The 20468-nt window shown below is 36.6% G+C and overlaps 1 protein-coding gene across 5 annotated transcripts in view; it reads left to right on the top strand.

Moving 5' to 3' along the window:
* Nucleotides 1-20468, top strand: part of ELMO1 (engulfment and cell motility 1) — a 517404-nt gene that overhangs the window by 281646 nt on the left and 215290 nt on the right. For all 5 annotated transcript variants that reach the window (XM_004676859.2, XM_012720936.1, XM_012720934.1 and 2 more), the window contains one exon: nucleotides 8819-8927. In XM_004676859.2, coding sequence (XP_004676916.1) covers nucleotides 8819-8927 — 109 coding nt within the window. The remainder of the gene's footprint in view (nucleotides 1-8818; nucleotides 8928-20468) is intronic.

Here is a 20468-nt window from a genome sequence, read left to right as displayed (position 1 = left end):
GCTGCTCCCCTCAGCAGTGTACTTTGTCAGTCAGCCTGTTCTGCTCCCCACTCTGTCTCTGGTGAATCCTCTCACTGCCCCTGCAACTCTGGCCTATATCCCAGTTCTGTATGCACAAATAAATAAATCTTTAAAAAAAAAAAAAAAAACACAGGAGGCTTGCTCATGATGTAAACTGGGAGTATTGACCTGGCATAATATTAACAACACATCACATCACAACACAACACAACATAACATAACATAACATAACATAACATAACATAACATAACAAACATAACATAACAACATAACATAACATAACGTAACATAACATAGCAACCATAACATAACATAACATAGTCAGTGGCTTGTAAAGTGTGGTCCTACACTATCAGAGTTCACATTACCTGGGAGCTTACTAGTAATGCATGTGTTCAGGTTTATCCAGAACTGAATTTTATCTGGAGGGAAGAGAAGGAGGAACAGCCACTGGTTCTAATGCAGGCTCAAGTGAGAGATCCAGTGTTTTGAATAAATAAGTTACCTTACAAAGCCTGTGGTGATGCTTGTACATGCCTACCTCATCTGTATATCCTCAGGAGATTTAGAAACACACATGCTGAAATAGAGGTGAAGTCTTCTAGTGTTGTCCTTAGATGCAGGCATCAGTTGGAGAATCGTTCCTGCTAACTTCTGGCTTTTGGACTTGTCAGCTTAACTGATGACTCAGCTTCTCTCTGTGACATTGGGTCATTGTGCAAACACAAAGCCATCTCCATTGTTATTTAATCCTTCCTCTCCTTGTGCTTCCCCACTTCATCCTCAAAGGGAAGACTTTTCAGCAAAATATGGCTGTGATTGCTTGGAGTGTTTCACACATCCTGGATTGTTGCACTATAGCAAAATATAGGCAGTGTTTCTTTTTGGTTGATTAATGTTCAATTTGAGGTCTATTATGACCCTCCAAGCTTTAATTACTACATCATTACTCAGTCATTTCCTTGCCATTTTTTATTTATGGCCTTTAGTATCTCTCTGTATGTGTACTTGCCTAATTTTTTTCTGGAAGGATTTCTTCTCCTTAGTTGGGTTTTATGCCATTATTCTCACTTGCCCAGATTGTTATTTATCTTGGTTCCCTATGTGTGCTTTCTGTTTTGTTTTCTTACCAATATGATTTCTTATACATTCTTTTTCTCCTTTTCTTGGGATTCATGTTTCTTTTGCCCTTGGAAATAACGCTTTAAGTTTTTGCAAACTCTATCCCTTCTCCTCATCACACATTTAACTCAGTTGTTCCATTTTGGCTGCTTGGTGTCATTGACCTTGCCCAAACACCTTGAGGCCTAGTTGTATAGCTGGGATTGCTCTTGTCCTTTCTGAAAGGCCAGTTGAGATCAAGGAAAGTATGAGGATAAATTGTTTTTCTTTTATTCAACAGTATGCTGCTAAAAATAATTTTTAGATGTTCTTTGAATGCTTTGTCAACACTCCTTCCTCAATCCCCTGCTTCAGAAGAATTTAGGACTTGGTTTACTTGCTTGCATATTTTCTGAGGTTCTACCCCAGACATGCTGCTTCTCTTCTAGAAGAGAAGTTCAGTAGTGTGTTTTAATAAGTCCTCAAAGTTATTCTGATGCCCACTTAATTTTGAGAATCACCGTTATTAAAGAGATGCGTTTTGGGAGACCCATCTCAGTCAGAAATAAATTTATATCATTTCAGTCCTTACATTGCTCTGGTTAATAATTTCAATGGCAGTTGTATTTTGCTTTCTACTGTGTATGTGTTTTTTCAGCAACATTGCCATAGAGTTTTAAGAAAATTTTCAGTAATGGGAACAATAACACCACAGAGCCCTGGAGCAATAACTCATATAATGAATTTAGCAATAGCGATATCAATCAACTTCATCACTAAATATTTGAAATGTTTCAGGAACTAAGAAGTCTTACCTTCATTTTTTAAAATTTAATTTCTAAAATCCTTTGTGGGTAGATATTCCAGTCACGTTTTCAGAGAATGAAAGATTAAGGAATAAGGAATTGAGTTTTGTAATTCTGTATAGTCATAATGCTGGGTCTGCTTATTTCTGTGTTTTGTGACCTTGAAGAAACTACATAATTCCTCCTTTTGTCAGTTTCCCTGTCTGTAAAGTTGGATGCTGGAGGATTTCTATCATTTGTTGGTAGATGCCTTAATCAGGACAATTCATGCAATGCACTTAGAGTGAGGCCTAGTTTTCTAAGTAAATATTTTCTGTCCTCTTGTCTGCACCTTTAAAACTATCTCTTTTATGTTTATTTACTTTGGAGCTTTCACTTTACTTACCTATAAGATGGGATTCTAATTTTTCTGTTTTGTTTTGTTTTCTTGTTTGTTCCCTGTCTGTATAAAGTCATCATATTTAGACTTTGGCATGTCTGTTTAATTCTACCATCTTGCTCCAATTTCATGAACACAATTAACTTCTGGTGCAGACCCTCGAGGGAGCTCAGCATTCTTTCTGATGCCCCTCTCTGGCTTTCTGGGACCAGTTATTATAAGCTTTGATACCAGGAGGAACAAGAGCAGACTCCCTTCTGGTCCCCCTTGTCTCTGTTAAAGGACCCCAAGATGGGTTTAGGGTCTTTGAGGTGTGTTCAAAGACACACTCTGGGGTTTCTCTGATTCTGCTACTAGTGTAGTATCAATTGCCTCATTGAAACAAACAATACTTTTTGCCTGTACCTTTTTGGGTTTAATGTGGGAGAAGATGGCTATTTCCTCTAGTGGATCAGGAGGTGGGTTTTAATAGAGCTTATGAGGTTGATAAGGGCTTTGAAGACAGGTGTAACTGTAACAGATAGCTGTAACTGTAGCATTGAGAATTTATTGTTAAAAACATCAAGCCATGATTGCTCTTCTGGCCCATACTCTTTCTCTGTGCTCTTACTACCTTGTGTTCATGTGGAAGATTCTGTTTGATAATTAACACCTGGGATATCCTATCTTATATTTTTGCTATAAATTGGTGACAACAATACTTTAGCCTCTCATGCTAAAATGATGGAAAGCTGCTGGTCTAATTTCACATGTCCCAAGAGGGCCGTCAACATACAGCTAGTCTCACTGCATCATGATTTTGGTTTAGTGGCTGGTAAAAGTGTCATGTGAAATGTTGCCCAAGAGTCACACAGGAATAGGAAAAGGGAGAGCAATAAAGAGATAATAAACATCAGTTCTGTCAAGTCTGTTTTGGGTATTTTGCCTCCGTTTTGTGATTTAACATGCACAACAGTACTATGAAGTGGGTTTTATGGAATTCTGTACATCTCACAAAGATATGGAATGCTTGGTGCAAGCTTACCCCAGCTTTGACCAAGCTCTTAGCATTATCATTCTTTCCATAGCAGTTTAGTGTTATAATTGTTGCAAAACAGACATCCTTTCTCTTTGGCTAAAATATAGTAAAAGTTCACATAATGCTCTGAGGCCTGTGAGAAGACTATTGTACTTCATCTGACCCTCAGTTGGAGGTGAAGCCACATTAAAAAGGTTCAGAGTGGAAAAGAAGCCTCCATAGATAAGAGGTGATGAGGCTCACTCCAGGGCTTGCCCAGAGTGTACAGAATGGATTGGGCTCATCCAATGGAAATACAGGAGAGCTGTATTTCAGCTGTCAATCAACTGAATCAGTCAGCAATATCAGGCTCAGACAAAGATGGCAAGGGGAGCCCAGAAGTAGAGCAGCAGAAGGTACTATCAATAGAATGTGGCCACCATGTGCTCAGCACTTAATCACTGAGCCCCAGCCCAATAGGTTCCTGATCTGCACAACTGAGAACAGGAAGGAATAAGACTACTTAAAAATAAGTTCAAAATTTATAGAAATAAAGTATGTAAGGGGACATCTCACAGCAGCTGGGTCACACACCGCAACCCTCACTGATATTTAGGGATAAATGAAATATGAGAGGCCTTTATATCTTTGTCTTGGAAGAGATAGTTTCATAGACCCACCCACTCTAATAAGACAGAAGAGATCGATCAGTTTAACATCGTCAGACATGATGGCATTATGTCTGTGAAGGCAATTTGTGAACTGTTCTGGGGCAGGAAGAAACTTGAAATTGTAGACCTTAAAAAGTGAATTCTATGACTGTCTAGTCTAGTTCTATGATAAATAAGACATCTCTTCTTTTGTGGCTTTATCAGTCTTGTGGACTTGTTGGAGGTCAGTTCATAGGAAATGTGTGACTTTGCTCTATAATGATAACACACATTATAAAATGCTATATACTTAGTATTTCACACTAACCAGGGTTTTATAGAACGTGTAGTTACAACTTCTTTTGGTAACTGATATTCTAGATGAGTGAGTGATGATAGCACAGTTTGGTACTCCAGCTATTGTGGTTTCTGTTCTACTGCTCTTGAAATTGAAGAGTAAAGAAAAGAATTAATGTGAAAAATATGGCTGGATATTTCCAAGTGGAGCTTTTCAAGTGCCTACAGTGAATGTAGTTTATACCAGAATGTTGTAATTGAACCAGTGCCTTAAATTTAAAATACAAAACAGCTGTTCAGTTAATAATTAATAATTGTGTCTTATGATAGTAAAATCTTACTAGTAACATTCATAATCATAGTTTTTTCAAAAGCTTTCTGTAAGGATACTGACCTTAAAATCAACATAGGTAACAAAAGATTTGTGTCTGCCTTATCTAAGGAAATCAGTCAAGAAGAAATGGGTAAATATGATAAGATGGATGGTGTATAACAGAGTCAAGAGAAGGGTTTCTCCAAGCTGATTTACATATTGATTACTTAAATTACTCCTTAATTTAGTGCCTGCTAATAAACTGTGTCTTGGAAATGTTTCTAGAACATTTATTGGCTGCAGTAATTCTACCTACATTGTATGCAGATCACATCCTCATTAAATATTGATGGCTCATGAAATGTTAATGGAATGTTAATGTGAAATGCAAGGATGTCCTCCCTGGGAACTAGGAACTGGGAGCTAACTGAAAATGACCTGCCTCCTATCTTTCATGTTCTGTCTTCTTTTTGCTGTTTTTTTTTTTTTTTGTCTATTCATTTCCCTGTGATCAAGAGAGTCAGGTTTGTTCCTTGATTAGACAATCTCAGATTAAAATTTTTTATCTTTCTTTTTTTAAAACATTTCAAAGGACATGCTTATTAGGAAAATGAAAAAAGAAAGAAAGTTACCTGCATAGTCAAAAGAAATGCTCAGATTAAAAAAAATTTTTTTTAAAGATTTATTTGTGCATACAGAACTGGGGTACAGGCCAGAGGCTCAGGGGCAGCGAGAGGCTTCACCGGAAACAGAGTGGGGAGCAGAACAGGCAGATCTACGAAGTACACTGCTGAGGGGAGCAGCGGATGGGTCAGGAGAGGTCTACCGCGCCATGTGGTCACCTCCAGGGCAGGCAGGGATTGAACTCACACTAAAGTGACTTTAGCTTCTTAGTGCTGTGCTTTAACCCAGTGCACCACCAGGGAGGGCCAGATTAAAAATTTTTTAAAGAGAAATGAAGGTTCAATAATTGATGAGAATTGAGTTTTTCTTCTCGTCTGCTTTCCTGAATTGGAATTGCTAGGTAGAACCAGAAATAGTTATCCTAAAAGGAAAAGGGTGATTTGGGGTCAGTCTAATGAGGCTGTTAGTATTCAGGTAGATCACACAGAAGAGAGAATGAAAAGGAAACAAACCTTTCTATGTGCTTCATAGGGCGACACTGTTGAGAGTGGTGCAAGGTGAATAAAAGATAACTCAAAGTCCAAGTAGTGAGAGTGACTTAGAGTATTTCACATCTCTGAAGATGCAGCAGATAGCCAGTCTCACATCTATTTATGGGTCAGATCCAGGAAAGGTGGGTGAGTATGGGAAGAAATGTGTGGAGGAATGTGTATGGTGGGGATATGGATCAGGGATACACATAATAGTCTGGCACAAGCTAGGGGAGAGTGAATAGGGGCTATTTCTTGGAGTGCTTCATTGTTGATGCTGATCAAAATATCCTATCTCTCTCTAGTCTTTGTTTACACTAAACTTTCTGTCAAGGTAGTCTAGCTGGTTGGCTTATCTGTCCATAATATCTGCCTACTGTTTTCAGCAGATATGCTCATACCAAGACTTTTGTCCTGGTGAGAAACCTCTGCCTGACTCTACATGTTAGCTTGACCAGCAACAAATTTGGGTGCCAAGCACAACCCTGATAACAAAGGGAACAGGGATATCCACATCTCCTCCTTTCTTGTTATTCAAGCTAGAGCTCTGAAGAGTTGGGTAATGGCTGATATTTCAAGGGTTCCAGCATTGTCCTGCCTGCTTTATAGGAGAAAGGCTTTCATTGGATTTTATGTTCAGCTTTTCCAGAGAAACACAAATGGAACAAAAAAATTGCACATGTATACCCTGAAGAGACCTGAAGGGAGACTCTATCACAAATCCTGACAGTGAAGGCTGAATTCATGATGATATTTAATGTACAATTATTTATGTGGGCATATTCACCAAACGGTTGAAAAGTTTCACAAAATTGAGATGGTTCATGAATTCTTAGACACTCATGAGGATGATAAAATGATAATGCTAAAGGCAATGAAAACTACCTTAAAGATGAGTCATGAAATGGAAGACAGGATTGAATATTTATATTGTGTATAATAATTATACTTAAATAAAGATCTCATGCTGGAATAAATATACCCACATAGAAATAGTTGATTTCTTATTGGAGTACTATCAACACATAGTATGTGTCTATGAGTGCATAGGTACAATTGTTAAGGTGTTTTGCAGAAAAAAAATAGAACACATTTTTTCAATTAAACTCCTATTCATCATTATGGTTAGACAATTTCCCTATATGAACTTCTGCATATTACTATTTGAATCACCATCTATATTAATAAAAATACATTTACCTACTTTTCCTTTAAAAGTTTCTTCCTTTACATTTCTTTCTGAAAGCCTTCCTTTCCTTGTCCTCTTGGTTTCTTGTCTGCTTCTGCTTGCCTGTTTTGGTCATTCCTATGTGTTGATTGCCCTGTCAGCACATGGCACTCAATATAAGCCACCTTAATCTCTCCTTGCATTGCTTCATGGTAGTCATGAAGGACTGTACTCTCTCATTCCTGTTACCTATCTGTTCTCAACACTCCTAGATCTTTTCAGAACAACAACAACAACAAAATGTTATATTACTTGCCTGCCTAATCCTCACACACAGTTAACATCTCAGAGTTTATACCCTCCAAGGCCCTGGTGCCATAACATTGCCCATCTCTACTGTCTCTTGGCTCAGTCTGAACCTTCTCCTGGAACCTTAACTGTAACCTTGTGAGACTTCAAGCCCCTCCATGTCAGAGACAAGGCAATGTGCTGGTCTGCCCCAAATGTATCTTACTGGATTCAGGGAGGGACTCTGCCTTGATCTGTTTGCCTGGAGTGTTCTTACTCCCAGTCCAAGCTCTTTTTCATCTTTTGATTATCAGTAGTCACCTGATCCTGTAAACTCTCCTCCCTAGGCTTTGCATATTGCTTTTTAACACGTCCACAGTAATTTATTATTGTCTGTCTATCTATCTATCTATCTATCTATCTATCTATCTATCTATCTATCTATCTATCTATCTATCTATCATTTACCTATCTGACATTTGTGGTAATCTCTAATTACCCTTTTCTTTTTATCTTTCTTTCAATTAGATAGAATGTTCCATGAGGTCAGAACCTTGGTTTATGGGACCTATGAAGCATCATGGTAGATAATAATAGGTGCTCATTCACTGTCACTGATTTAAGAGAATTATATACCACTCCTAAAAAGTTCATAGTTGAGAAAAAGAACATAAGATGGAGCATTGCATTGCTGTAGGTGCTACTGGGAGTCACTTACTCAAGGTAGTTTAGCTTTCTGGGGGGTACCAGACACCTACACTTGGGAAGCTGAAGATAGCTGGATGGAGATGGAGAAACTGGTAAGACAGGTGGCATGCTTAAATATCATTCCTTTTTTGTTGTTGTTGTGAATTTGAAGGTCGGTAATTTTAAAATAAAGTTGTTTTCACTTTATTCTATGAGTAGAATGGCTCCTCTGGTTGTGGCAAGAATACCTCAAAATAGCTTAAAATAAGAAGAAAGTTGATTAGATGGGCCAGAGGATTCTCAGAGGAAATCTGTGCATACAGACCTCCAGGACAGGAAATTAACTGTTTAAAGTAGAACCAGCCATTCACATGCACCAAGGCTCCTACTGCTTCTCCTCTCATTTCCTTGGTATCTTAGCTTACTATTCTTCACTCCTCCTTCCTCCCCCCCCCACACCCTTTAAGGCTCATATTCAGATAGCTCATGAGCTCATGTTTTGCCCTTTCTATGTTATGTGTCACAGAGAAGGCCTCTAGTTCATCTGGCTTATATCACATGTCCCTTAAGCATGGTTAAACACTGTCAGGAGTGAAAACTTTTGTAAACATACTATGTCTGTAGGAAATATATGATTTAAATGTGGGAGTTGCAGTCACAGAAGAAGAGTTACTATTTCCTACAAAGGACAATAGTGGTTTTGTTACTTAAGTAAAAAGTACTGTTTGGAAAACTCTCCATAGGCACCTTGGTATAAATGGAAAAAAACAAATAAAATACCTTTTTATAGACTTGAGGGAATTTTAGGTCCTATATATTTATATAAACTTATAGTCCAATTTTGGCCTTCTTGGGGCTTAGTCTGGTGTGGCTCTCTTTTTCTTTGTTAGTGTTGCTCACATTTTTAATGTCTTTCACCAACTTATTTCCCTATCACATTCCTTTCCCCCCTGCAGATTGTGCTTGAGAATAGTAGCAGAGAAGATAAGCATGAGTGTCCCTTTGGCCGCAGCAGTATAGAACTGACCAAGATGCTGTGTGAGATCCTGAAAGTGGGAGAGCTGCGTAAGTACACTTGCTTCCCATTTAGTATGAGGCCAGCCAAAGAATCACCTTTCATGGCTGTACTCAGACCTATATGGAATATTTCGAGTTGCCAAAAGCTATGTGAGGGCATCACTTTGGACTGAATTTCTTTGCTCAGATTTCCAGTGGGTGCATTTCTGCCTGTACACTCTGGGAGTAAACATTACTAAAAGCTATGTGAATGGAAAGATCTTCCGGTATTGTGAATGAATTTTAAATATTACAAAAATGAGTGTATATTAAAGCTACCTAATATTTAATGCTCTGTTTAGAAGAAGGATCAAAAGATTGTTTTATTTTTCAATTCCTATTTAAAATCTAACTGTAGATCATATTCTTGTCTTTCTTTCGAAATAATCTTTCTGTATCAAGAAAAAGTGAATAACATTGAAATCCTCTTGCTCCTTGTGTCTCACTTGTTTAGATTGTTTTTTCTAAGAAGACATTGAAATTTTGTTCATTAGCTTTATTTGACTTTAACCTATTGTGGAGAATCTAATTTAATCTGTCCTCACAATTACGACTGGTGTTGAACCTCCTTAAAACTCTGGATTCCATTTTTTCCATGCCTTTCACTCCAATGTACAGTTAAATCTTTCCTCATATGTTTAATACTTGGCTACTTGAGAATACTTCATATCAGAAAGATGTCTGGCATTTGGTACTATTGTGAAAACATAAATATTTAGTTAACTGCTTGAAAGCTTACAATTATGGTATGAAATTATTAATGAGAAGGAATCTGATTATGTAAATTGGAAACTAAGTTATGATTTATGTGCAATATAGAAGTGACTGCTATGACAAACTAGAATTGGACCTTGGTGAGAAAAATACTAAAAATTTCAGCTGTTTGAGTAAGCACAGTGGAAAGTATAGAGGGCTAAAGAAAGAACCTGAAATTGATGGGGAACTGTTCATTATTTATGAGCCTACATTAGGACATTTCTGTATTAGAAGAGTAGCAGTCTCATCTGAGCAATTTCTATGTCAATCTACTGTAATTTGCTGGTCACCAGCAACAATTACATTTCAGTTTTCCTGGGCCCTAGACCTGAGTCATACAACCCCACTATTCATTAGACTAACTTCTTGCGACTTCTGTCTGCTATATAGCTGATATATTTCAGCTGAAGGATTGAAGACTTGAATCAAATAAGTCCTATTGCATTTCTCATTCTGATAACTGCTGCAAATATCATGTTTACCTCACTTTTATGGGTAACAGCTCTCCTTGTTTTTAACAAACAAGTCATTTGTTAAAAATCATTGCAAAATGATGTAAGATTTTCAGAAACTGGAAAACAATCATGCTTTATTTGATTGTTTTTTCTTGTGTACATCTTACTGCTCCAAATTGCCTTTTCCTTGCTTTCTTGGCCATTTCCAATTTCCCTATACAGATTTTGGCTACCAGTTCTTTTTTTTTTTCCCCCCAATTTCAGCAATTCCAGCTACAGCATTTATTTCTTAAAATACACATTCATTAAATCATCCTTTGGTTTCCCTGTGAAATTCCCATCATCAAGTTAGCTGTGCACCATCACCATGGTCCCTGATGATTTTGATTTTATTATAGTTATTTTTTTCCCCCAGTTCCTTTTTTGTTTCAGTATATTGCCAGCCCCATCCATGTTACTACTATGAAGGACATGAGTTTATCCCTTTTAGCAGCTGAGTAGTATTCCACTGTGTAAAATACCACATCTTCTTGACCCAGTCATCTATTTTTGGGCATCTGTGTTGCTTCCATAGCTTACCTATTTTAAATTGTGCTGCAGGATGCATAGGGCTGCAGATGTCCTTTTGAGTTAATGTTTTTGTGTTCTTCTGGCTACCAGTTCTTAATGTTGATGGCAAACAAACAGACAAAAAAAAAAAGGTATATTCTTTTCTGCAATGACTGCCATTCCCACATCCCTGCTCTTCTCCTTTGCTCAAGAGACATATGTCCAGCCAGCTGAAAGTCAAGCCATCACAGATATGGTTCTGACAGAGATAAAGGAGAATGTTGGAAATGAAAGGGGACTGGGTTCTTTCTTATCTTTGCCAATTATGATTGTCATGTCTTTGGGTAACTTACACATGCCATTGCGCTCTTACTTACATCCTCCAGTTTTTATCAGAAATTGATTGGTGGCATTTTACATGATTATCTGAGTAGTTGTGTTCATTTGACTTGATTGCAGGTAACCTCAGAGACTGCAGTTGCAATGGTAGTGGTGAGAGAAGTCCCTTTGGAAAAGATAATATTCAACCTGGGGGCACTAACTTGGAAAAGATCACCAAATTCCAGTCGTGTGTGAGCAAGTTAAATGTGGCTCCATTGTGTGGGTGGAGGAGTCTTGTTGGTGGGAGTCTGGAAAGACAGTGCCTCTCTAGTGAATATCAATTCTGTGTTTTAGTGGAGGGGAGGAGTATAGAGTAAATGTTAGTCTCTTGTGTATATCATCTTTCCTGGACAATTGAGGATCTGGTAGTCAACCAGGTACTAGAACAGAACCTCATTCCTATAGACTCAAATAACAGAGTGGAGATTAAGATAGGGGCTATTTTTACACTGTATGTTATTTAACATACAGTATTCTGATACAACTGTGTTAGTACTTGGTCAGGCCTGGTCTCTGCAGTGAGGTTGAGCATGGATAGTTAGGGCCCAGTGTGTGTAAGATGACAAACATAAATTTATTCATTTATTCAATAAACCTATTGAGTATTTGAAATGACCTATGGTGAACATTTCAGAGACAGAGGTCAGTGTACGTACATACATATATATACATATAGATATGTGTGTAAATATATATATATATATATATAATCTGTTCTAAAACATTTCCTAAATGTTCTTCATAATATAAGCTTTCATTTGAACCTGTTGCTTGTCATTTCTGAAGAGACCATTCTGGATATTTTTATTTTATATTTTTTAAAGATTTCATTTATGCATACAGAAATGGAGTATAGGCCCTAGGTGCAAGGGCAGTGAGAGGGTTCACCAGAGATGGAGTGGGGAGCAGAACAGGCAGGTCAATGAAGTATATTGCTGAGGGGAGCAGTGGGCCTGATGGGAGAGGTCTGCAGTTCCATGTACATCACTTTCTTGGCCTGGGTTTGAACTCAGCTGAAACTTGGCTAAAGCGCTGGGGCTAGCTTCACAGTGCTGCACTTCAACTTGTTGTGCCACCTGGAAGAGCCATATTAACTTGTGCCATTTGGAAGAGCCATATTCTGGATATTTTGCAAGGCTTACGAGAGATTCACACTTTTTTTGAGTCTGCATGCCCAAATGAGCTGTTTTCTGTTCATGAAGTATTAAAGGATTACTATCTTATGATTGAGTGCTAGACATCATATGATGAAACATCCTGTGGTCAGAGGAAAATTGCTTTTTAATAGATTGCCTTTTGCCCAATGCCATATTAAATAAGTTCTAATATGAAAAACAAATCTGAGTGCACCCTGATGTTGAAGGAGATGCCTAATTTTTTTTCTGAAGAAATTTGGTTTCACATGCAAATCCCATTCCTGTTGTTTTCTATGTGTTGATTTTCCTCCATCCTGTGTCCATGGTGCTTCTCAGACTTGTGTTAGTAATTGACCTGAAAGATTGTGGTCACTTTCAGTTGTAAACAAGTGCTAACACTAGGAAGTCCTCATTTAAAAATCTGATTGAAAATAAAAAAGGGGGGGTGGGTAGCACATAAAAAAGTAGAAATATCCAATTTTCTATAAATAGTTTTTCTTTTGGTTTAACTTAAGGTGTTTTGAGGAAATTCACTTCTGAAGTAACAATTATATTTTGGTACATAAACCAAACATTAATATTTAATTAAATTAGTGATACCAAATATTTATACACAGTGTTTTTTGTAGATTACATTTTTAAAAACACTTTTTCTGCTTCCCAATTATTGACATTACAGGAGGCAAATATTTAATAGTGTGTCTAAAAAACAATGCATAGCTATATTCTCAGACCACTTTATCAAGGTTATTTTAATTGATGTCTGTAACACCCCAGGAGCTAATCAGGATAAATGGCATCTATGTTTATTGAAGGGGTGAGGAGTTGCACTTTCTGCATATTATCTCAGGTCACTGAGCTCAAATCAAGGTTGAGAATGCCCCAAGCACTGTGTATAAAGAGACAGGAAGTCCAGTGATTGTATGTTGGCCCCTGAATGGCCCATCTTTGAGTTGGGTATCTTGGACATGATTTTTTTGTTCTGAGCTTCTGGTTTCTTATCTAGAAAGTTAAGATAACACCTACTATACATAGTTGTTGGGAGGACTAAATGTCATAATATATGCTTCATTAATTAGAAGGATAGTTTTCTTGTAATTAATAGAATTTCACTTTCCATAAGCAAATTGCAGTTTCAACATCAGAGTTTGCTCTGATTTAAGTGACAGCAGGACCTTGAACCTGAAATAATGTCCCTTGCTTCTGCACTCTCCATTTTCTTTGAAATTATTCTTCATAAACTCTTTGTCTCTGTAAGATCTTTTTGAGAGCAAGGCACTTGTTTTCCTTTAGTTTCAATTTTTAAAACTATTAAAAATGTTCATGGACTGGAATGTGGCCACATATTTCCATAGCCTGAGTCCTAGTTGGAGGAGCAAGATCAAAGTAGAGGGAAGACCAAATCTTCCAAGAAGAGGTGTATTTTGGGAGTGTCATAGGGAGAACTTGGGGGAGGAATCAAGAAGTGGGAGTAGAAAGGCTTAGCACAGACAAAAAGATACTAATTAGGGATGTGAAGTCCTTATGAAGATACCCAGCTACTAACTGGTGATTTAAAAAAATGATAATTATTGCTTTAGTTACTATAACATTGGTTCAAAAGCAATAATATCTTGCTAAAAGATGCAACAAAATCTTTATTTCTTATACAAATAGGCTAATTTCTTATCTTTTACATATGGAGCACCTCATCCAGTGATACCCCTGTGTTAGGTAGAGTTAGCATATTTCTTTTTGTCTTCCACTCTTCAGTAAACTGCAGAGTTCCTTCTCTGAGTCAAGAGCCAAACATGGTTCTAAGTTCATGGTTCATGAACTTAGAATATATCCTCCATCCCTAAATAGCTTATGGGCTTAAAGGAAACAAGAAAATAGAGTAAGTGATGATAGAAGAGTCAGAACATAAGATTTGTACAGAAGATTTTGACTCTCATCTTATAGGCAATAGGAAGTAATCTAAGAAGAACTGTCCCAGCTGTGGGCAAAAAAAAATTTCTAGAATTAGATTTTGTCACCTGTTTGTAAGCTTGGTAATGTACAAGGTCTGGATTAAGACAGGCTTATCTCATTACAGCCCTGATTCAGATAATGCAGCAGTCAAGAGACTTCCAGCTGCAAGTAATAGAAATCCCAACTCAAAATAGACCATTTCAGAAGAACATCTATTGAATGTCATTAATGTCTTTATTGCAGAGTTGAGTAGGTACTAGGACTAACTGAACTGTTCACTGATGTCATCAAGGACCCAAAATATTCTATGTTTTGGTTTTGCCTTCTTTGGTGTACTGAATTTTTCTTCAGGGTAGTAACAAAATAGTGACTGCCATCATTTGGTCCAGAGGAACAAAAGGCTGTCTCTTCCAGGGAGTCACTGTTAGTTGTGTGGAAATATTTCCAGAAAACCTTTGACAAACTTTCATTTCTCCTTGGCTGAGACTGTAATCTGTGCCTATGCTTAATTCAGCCATTGATAAGGCAAATTCAACCTTCCAGTGGGATCAGTCATTAACTGCATTTTAAACTAGGTTCCAAACCAACCTTCCCTGAAGTGTATGACTACGGATAGTAGATAGCTAAAGAAAATAGGGGTTCATTTAAGAGGAAAATAGCTACTTGAAATGCTTAATTTTGTCCCTTTATAAAACAACAACAACAACAACCTTTTTGCATTTTCTATGCTGCTGCAGAATGTTATAACAAATTGAAGTCATATTACAGCCCTCTGTCATTTTGCCTTTTTTGGGAATTGGGGAAATACACTAGTGTTTTTGTTAATGAAACTATATGAAAGGCTGCTGAAAAATGGAAATTGAGGTTTGATTATTATGTATTTCATTTTCATCACCAAAATGCTAGGACTCCACTTTCTTTTCTGTAAATGGTTATTTCCACTTCCTCAATTATGCTTTTGTGTGTAGGTTATTCTCAGATGTATTCTGAAGGGCAGAATGACATACATTTATGATTGAACCATTCCTATTTCTCTGAAACAATTTTAGCATCTTCGTAGTTTGACCACATATAAATTAAAATTATATAATGACTTCTCTGGTTAAAAAACGAGAATGAAATCTACATTACACAGGCTGAAATGTTCAGCATTACCCTACTTTGTCTTTCAGTAGCAATATTTATTACAACACACCAGTGATGTTGAGTGGAACACCTTATGTAATTTATCACTCAGGCACCTCGGCTTTAGCAAGTAAAAATAAAACAGATGAGCAATCTGAAGGACTCTTTGGAGTGCAGCAGCAATTAGAACAGACACTTAACTCTGGGACATTGGTGTTTTCACATTTTGAGAACTCCTATCCATCACTTTCATTCTTAGAATATCTTTGCTAAGAAAAAACATTAAGAAAATTAGCTCTTATCAATTAAATCTCTAGTACTGCTTTATCCTCTGATTCTAACCTGAAGCCTCTTGGATCTTGATTCTATTTCTACTTTCTTATTTCATAAATTTATTTATTTTTGGTAAACGAACTTAATTTAGTATCTCCTCATCAGGTATCATTTCCATAGTCCACAGACTACCAAACCACCCATAACTACCTTCATATTTTATTTAAACCGTAGTTTTAAAATAAGAATGTTGCCCAGAACATTCAATATAAAATAAATGTGCAAGACCAGAGTCTAATTTTAGAAAGTAATATCCACTTTTGACCCAAATACAAAAAGTCATACAAAGGAGTATAAAAACCATTCATGAGTGATTATTTAGAATAATTGTTAAACTGATACCAGGATTTATAATTTGTTAATACAAAGCAAGAACATTTAACATATGATTCTCTCCGCTTAGCTGATGTAAAGGGCTTTTGGCAAGAGGGTTAGCCATCATGCTCCTTAGCCTCCCTTTTGTAACCTGAAAAATCATCAGGATCATCATCTGAGACTATTTGAGAAAATATAGGTTAACGTGTTTTATTCTCTATGAAATGATCTGTTGTGAAGGAAATAACATTAACTCAAATACACACACATTTAAATATATCAAGACGTATTCTGTAACAAAGCCAACTCTGTATTTCATGAACTGTCTTCAGAATTTGAAGTTCTGCAGTGGTTTGTTGGTATTTCAGAAGGCAGTACTTTAGTTACTTCTAAAATCATAATGCGGCGTTTATCTCCATAGGGAATGAAATCTGACCACTTAAAGGAGATTATATCAAGTAATCTCAACTTTGAATGGATGAAAATAATTTTTTTTCATAGTCTTAAGTACTTTCTCCTTCTCAAATTATTTCTATGATAGTATGTAGCTGCAAATACTCAGCATTTGTTCTTGTCTCTTCAGCTATAGATTGAGAGGGATACCTGGTAGATCTCCCCAGCCTCTAAGTGAAGAGAGACATAGACATGATGAAAGAACACAATTGTCCAGTGTCTTCTCCTTTTGTACTTTATCTGTGCCCTTTTTGTTATACTTTCTATTGTTTGTCACTCTTTTCCTTTTATTCCTGACCCAGATTTTCCTAAAGTTGAGGTGGCTTATAGGAAAGCTATATAGATAATAAAAACAAATATGTAAAGAAACCAAAACCAAAGGCAAATAAAAATAAAATGAAAAAGTAGATTATGAATGTTTACAAGATATGTTATAAAGAACTTTGTTTTTCCTGGCCATGTGTCCTGGATTTGAAAATGTATTTTTACCAAGGATGCAAAAGTAGCTCAATAAGAGAAAACAAATCAATGCCAATGCTAAGACAAAATTAGTATTTGATAACATTTAATATCAATGTTAATATGATGGAATGGGCACATTCATACTATCATGGAAAGAAAACAAGCCAAAAATATAATTAAAGGAGTGGTAACATAACAGCTTCCCTTCTAAAAACTGGAACAAAAGTTGGATGCTATAGGATGCTAAAATCCATCATTATTATTACTTCTTGATCTGAAGACACAAACAGATATATAGTTCATTTATAGAAACAAAGTATTTTGTAGACAATTAAAATTTTCTATCTAGAAATCCCTAAAGAAGCAAAGGAAATTTCGTTAGAAGGAATGCAATTTAGAAAAGCAGTTACATAGCAGATAAACAAAAATTAGCAGTTTTTCCATATGTCAATATTCATTAGTTAATTGTAAAATGGCTGAAAAAATTATTTTTAGTAGTGGCAATAAAAATGTAAACTGCTTCAGAATAATAATGTTTTCTTAACAGGAAACAATTTGAACTTCTGCAAAGAAAGCTATAAGGTTTTTCTAAATATACAGCACAAGTTTCAAGTATATAAATAATCAAATGCTTTATTCCTGATAGGAAAACATTAATACTGTAATACAGATGGAAGTTTCCTCAAATCAATGTGCAGATTTATATCTCATTGCCAAGTACCAATGGGAATTAGAATGGGAATTTGTCAGAATGTTTAGAGTTCATTTGGTAGAATAAGTAGGTGAAAGTTGTTAAGGAACAAATTATAAAGAAAAGCAATGAAAAAATCAATAGAAATAAAAAATGCTTATTTTTTGAAACTTTTTCTTCAAGAAGTCTGAAGATTGCATGCATCTATAGTCACATATTAACATTTTACCATACTTGCTTTGTTCTTTTCTTTCTCTTCTCCCCCACTCCATACCACACAGATTGTCACACATTTTATGAAAATTGGAAAATTATATTTTGGTGGCACACACATTTTGTAATGTGATTTGAAGAAAAATTCAAAATAAATAAACAAAAAATATTTGAAGTTGGATCTTTTAGAGAGAACCCTGCCTAGCAAGAGGCTTCCTTGGAGAGCTGTGGGAGGCAGGTACCACTGGAAGGCATCAGTGTTGAAGTAGTATCAAGAGCCTGGCGCAGAGCATCTAATTATAGGTGAAGGCCTGGGAGTGACTCACTGTTACCTACCATTCTATCTTCCAGGCTTAGGTCAGGGCCTGATGCCCACAGGGCCTTTCCTTGATGAAACTTACATTTACCTTCCCTTTTGGTCTTCAGCACAGTAGGTGTGGCTTACCTAAAACCTGGTGGCTACAGTTGAGAAACTAGGTTTTGGGACATGCAGCTTCTTCTTTAAGTTGGAAAATTATAAGAAAAGGAAAGACATAAGTCATTGGTCTCTAGTAGATGAAGGAGGCAGTTTGCGTGGATGGCATCTCCACTCCTCATCTGGAAAATCAACACAGCAACTACATTACTAATCTTGTTCTCAAAATGTAAAATGTTAACCCAAGTTAGCCTCTTTCTAGAGATGTGTCTCTTCTGACCCCCAGACTTAGACTCACAAGCTACTTTCTTCCTGAGCAGTAGTCTTTGTCTTCCAGTGAGTCTTTAGGTGTGTGGCATGTGTGAGATTGTGATTCACCGGACCATGAGTAAAAGGTTCCAGTATGTTATAAAGGGAATGTTAATTTGAAAGGGCAACATAAAATAAGAGGTAGTCAAAGCAGAATGCTGGATAATTCATATAGGTCGTACAATGGCTTAAGATTACAAAAAAATAAGTTAAAAATAACAGAAATCAGGATGACAGACTATATTAACATACTGATGAACTGTTAACCTGTAAGGTTTGTTTTGAAAACCAAAGTGTATACAACTAAAGCAAAAATAAAAAAAAAAAAGGAAAACCCCAGAAACTTAGCTCCAATTTCAGCACACTTTCCTCAGCAGGTGTGACTTCACAGGGAGTCCCCAATGAGGGGTTGGAGCAGCAGAGAGCAGACCACTCTAGGATGCCTATTAAAACAGCCCACCCCTTGTGGAAAAAAAGAAACTCTTCTGCATTGCTGGTGGGAATGCAAACTAGCACAACCACTTGGAAAACTGTTTGGAGGTTTCTCATACTGCTAGAAATGGACTCAGCAAACCAACTCCCAGAAACCTACCCAAAAGATACAAAAACACTGATTCAAAAAGACACCTGCAACCCCATGTTTATTGTTGTTTTATTTATAATTGGAAAGACATGGAAACAAACAACCCAAATGCCCCAAAAGTGGATGACTGAATTAAAAAGATGTGGTACATATACACAATGGAATATTACTCAACAACCAAAAAAATAATTAAATAAATAAATAAACACACACCTTTGCAGCAACATGGATGGAGCTGGAAAAGATCATGCTTAGTGAAATAAGCCAGAAAGAAGAGGAAAAATACCAGATAGTTTCACTCATAGCAGGAATATAAAGGACAAAGCAAGATAATAATGATGATGAACAACTGTATACCAGAGACATTTTATGGGGGTGGGATGGGGAATGGGATCAAAAACAGTGGGGGGAAGGAAGTTCATTGGACTATGGTGATGGCACATAGATGATTTGGTGATGGGAAGCCCACAGGGATTACAACTGAGATGGAAAAAGGCACAACATGATGTAAAAATAAATTATTATATTATTTAAAAAACAAAACAAAACAGCCCATCCTTAATCTAAGACCTTTGGATGAAGACATCTTCCTGTTTGTGGGAGCAGATTAGGAGGTAGATGGCAGTGGAGTCTCCAGCTCGGTATACTTGAACTTTAGTAAAAACCACTTGCTGATTTAAAGATAGACAACAAAAAATGTGTTTATTTACTTTTTTTAAATTCTAATACTATTTAATAGCTCTTTGTATGTAGTAGGCCATTCTCTGAGGTCAGTACCCTGTTAACCCTTTCCAGGTCTCCATTTACAAATGAGGAATCTGAGACTATGGAAAGGTTGACAAGACTAGTTCACACAGACATTAGGCATAGTTAACAACTGTGGGAGTCTATTGTACTATTTACTACAACCACTGATTTTGTTTTTCACAGTGTTCAGCCTCTCTAACAGGCAAACTCCTTGACAATTAAATTAAAAAAGAATTCACCTTTCATCTTTGCCTCTAGTCCATTGTTTTACATATAGTCTGCATTTATTAAGTATTTATTGCTTGGATAGAGTAGCTTTCTATTTACTACAGGATCAGTTCCTAAAATATTTTCAGACATCATTAAATTTTTTATAAATTTTGTCTTTTACCATGAGACCTTTCCAATAGCATCCTTGTGTTCTTCTAAACTTAGTGATGATAAGCTAGATATCTCTCCCATGTCTTTTATTCATAAGGGCAATTTCATGAGAAGGCTATTGAGTTTAGACTTGAATTAGACAATATCAACACTACAGTATGTCCCCATAGAGGGAAAAATCCATTTTCAGTCTTGTGTTTCAGAGCCCACAGCTTTGTGTATTCCTAACTTATATTCCCAACTGCATCTGGACAGCTAGACTTACTTATTTCCTACTCATCCCTACACCCCACAGA

This window comes from Condylura cristata, unplaced genomic scaffold, assembly GCF_000260355.1.
Source record: "Condylura cristata isolate star-nosed mole 26May11 unplaced genomic scaffold, ConCri1.0 scaffold00005, whole genome shotgun sequence".
NCBI lineage: Eukaryota > Metazoa > Chordata > Mammalia > Eulipotyphla > Talpidae > Condylura > Condylura cristata.
This window is presented reverse-complemented; position numbering and strand designations above follow the sequence as displayed.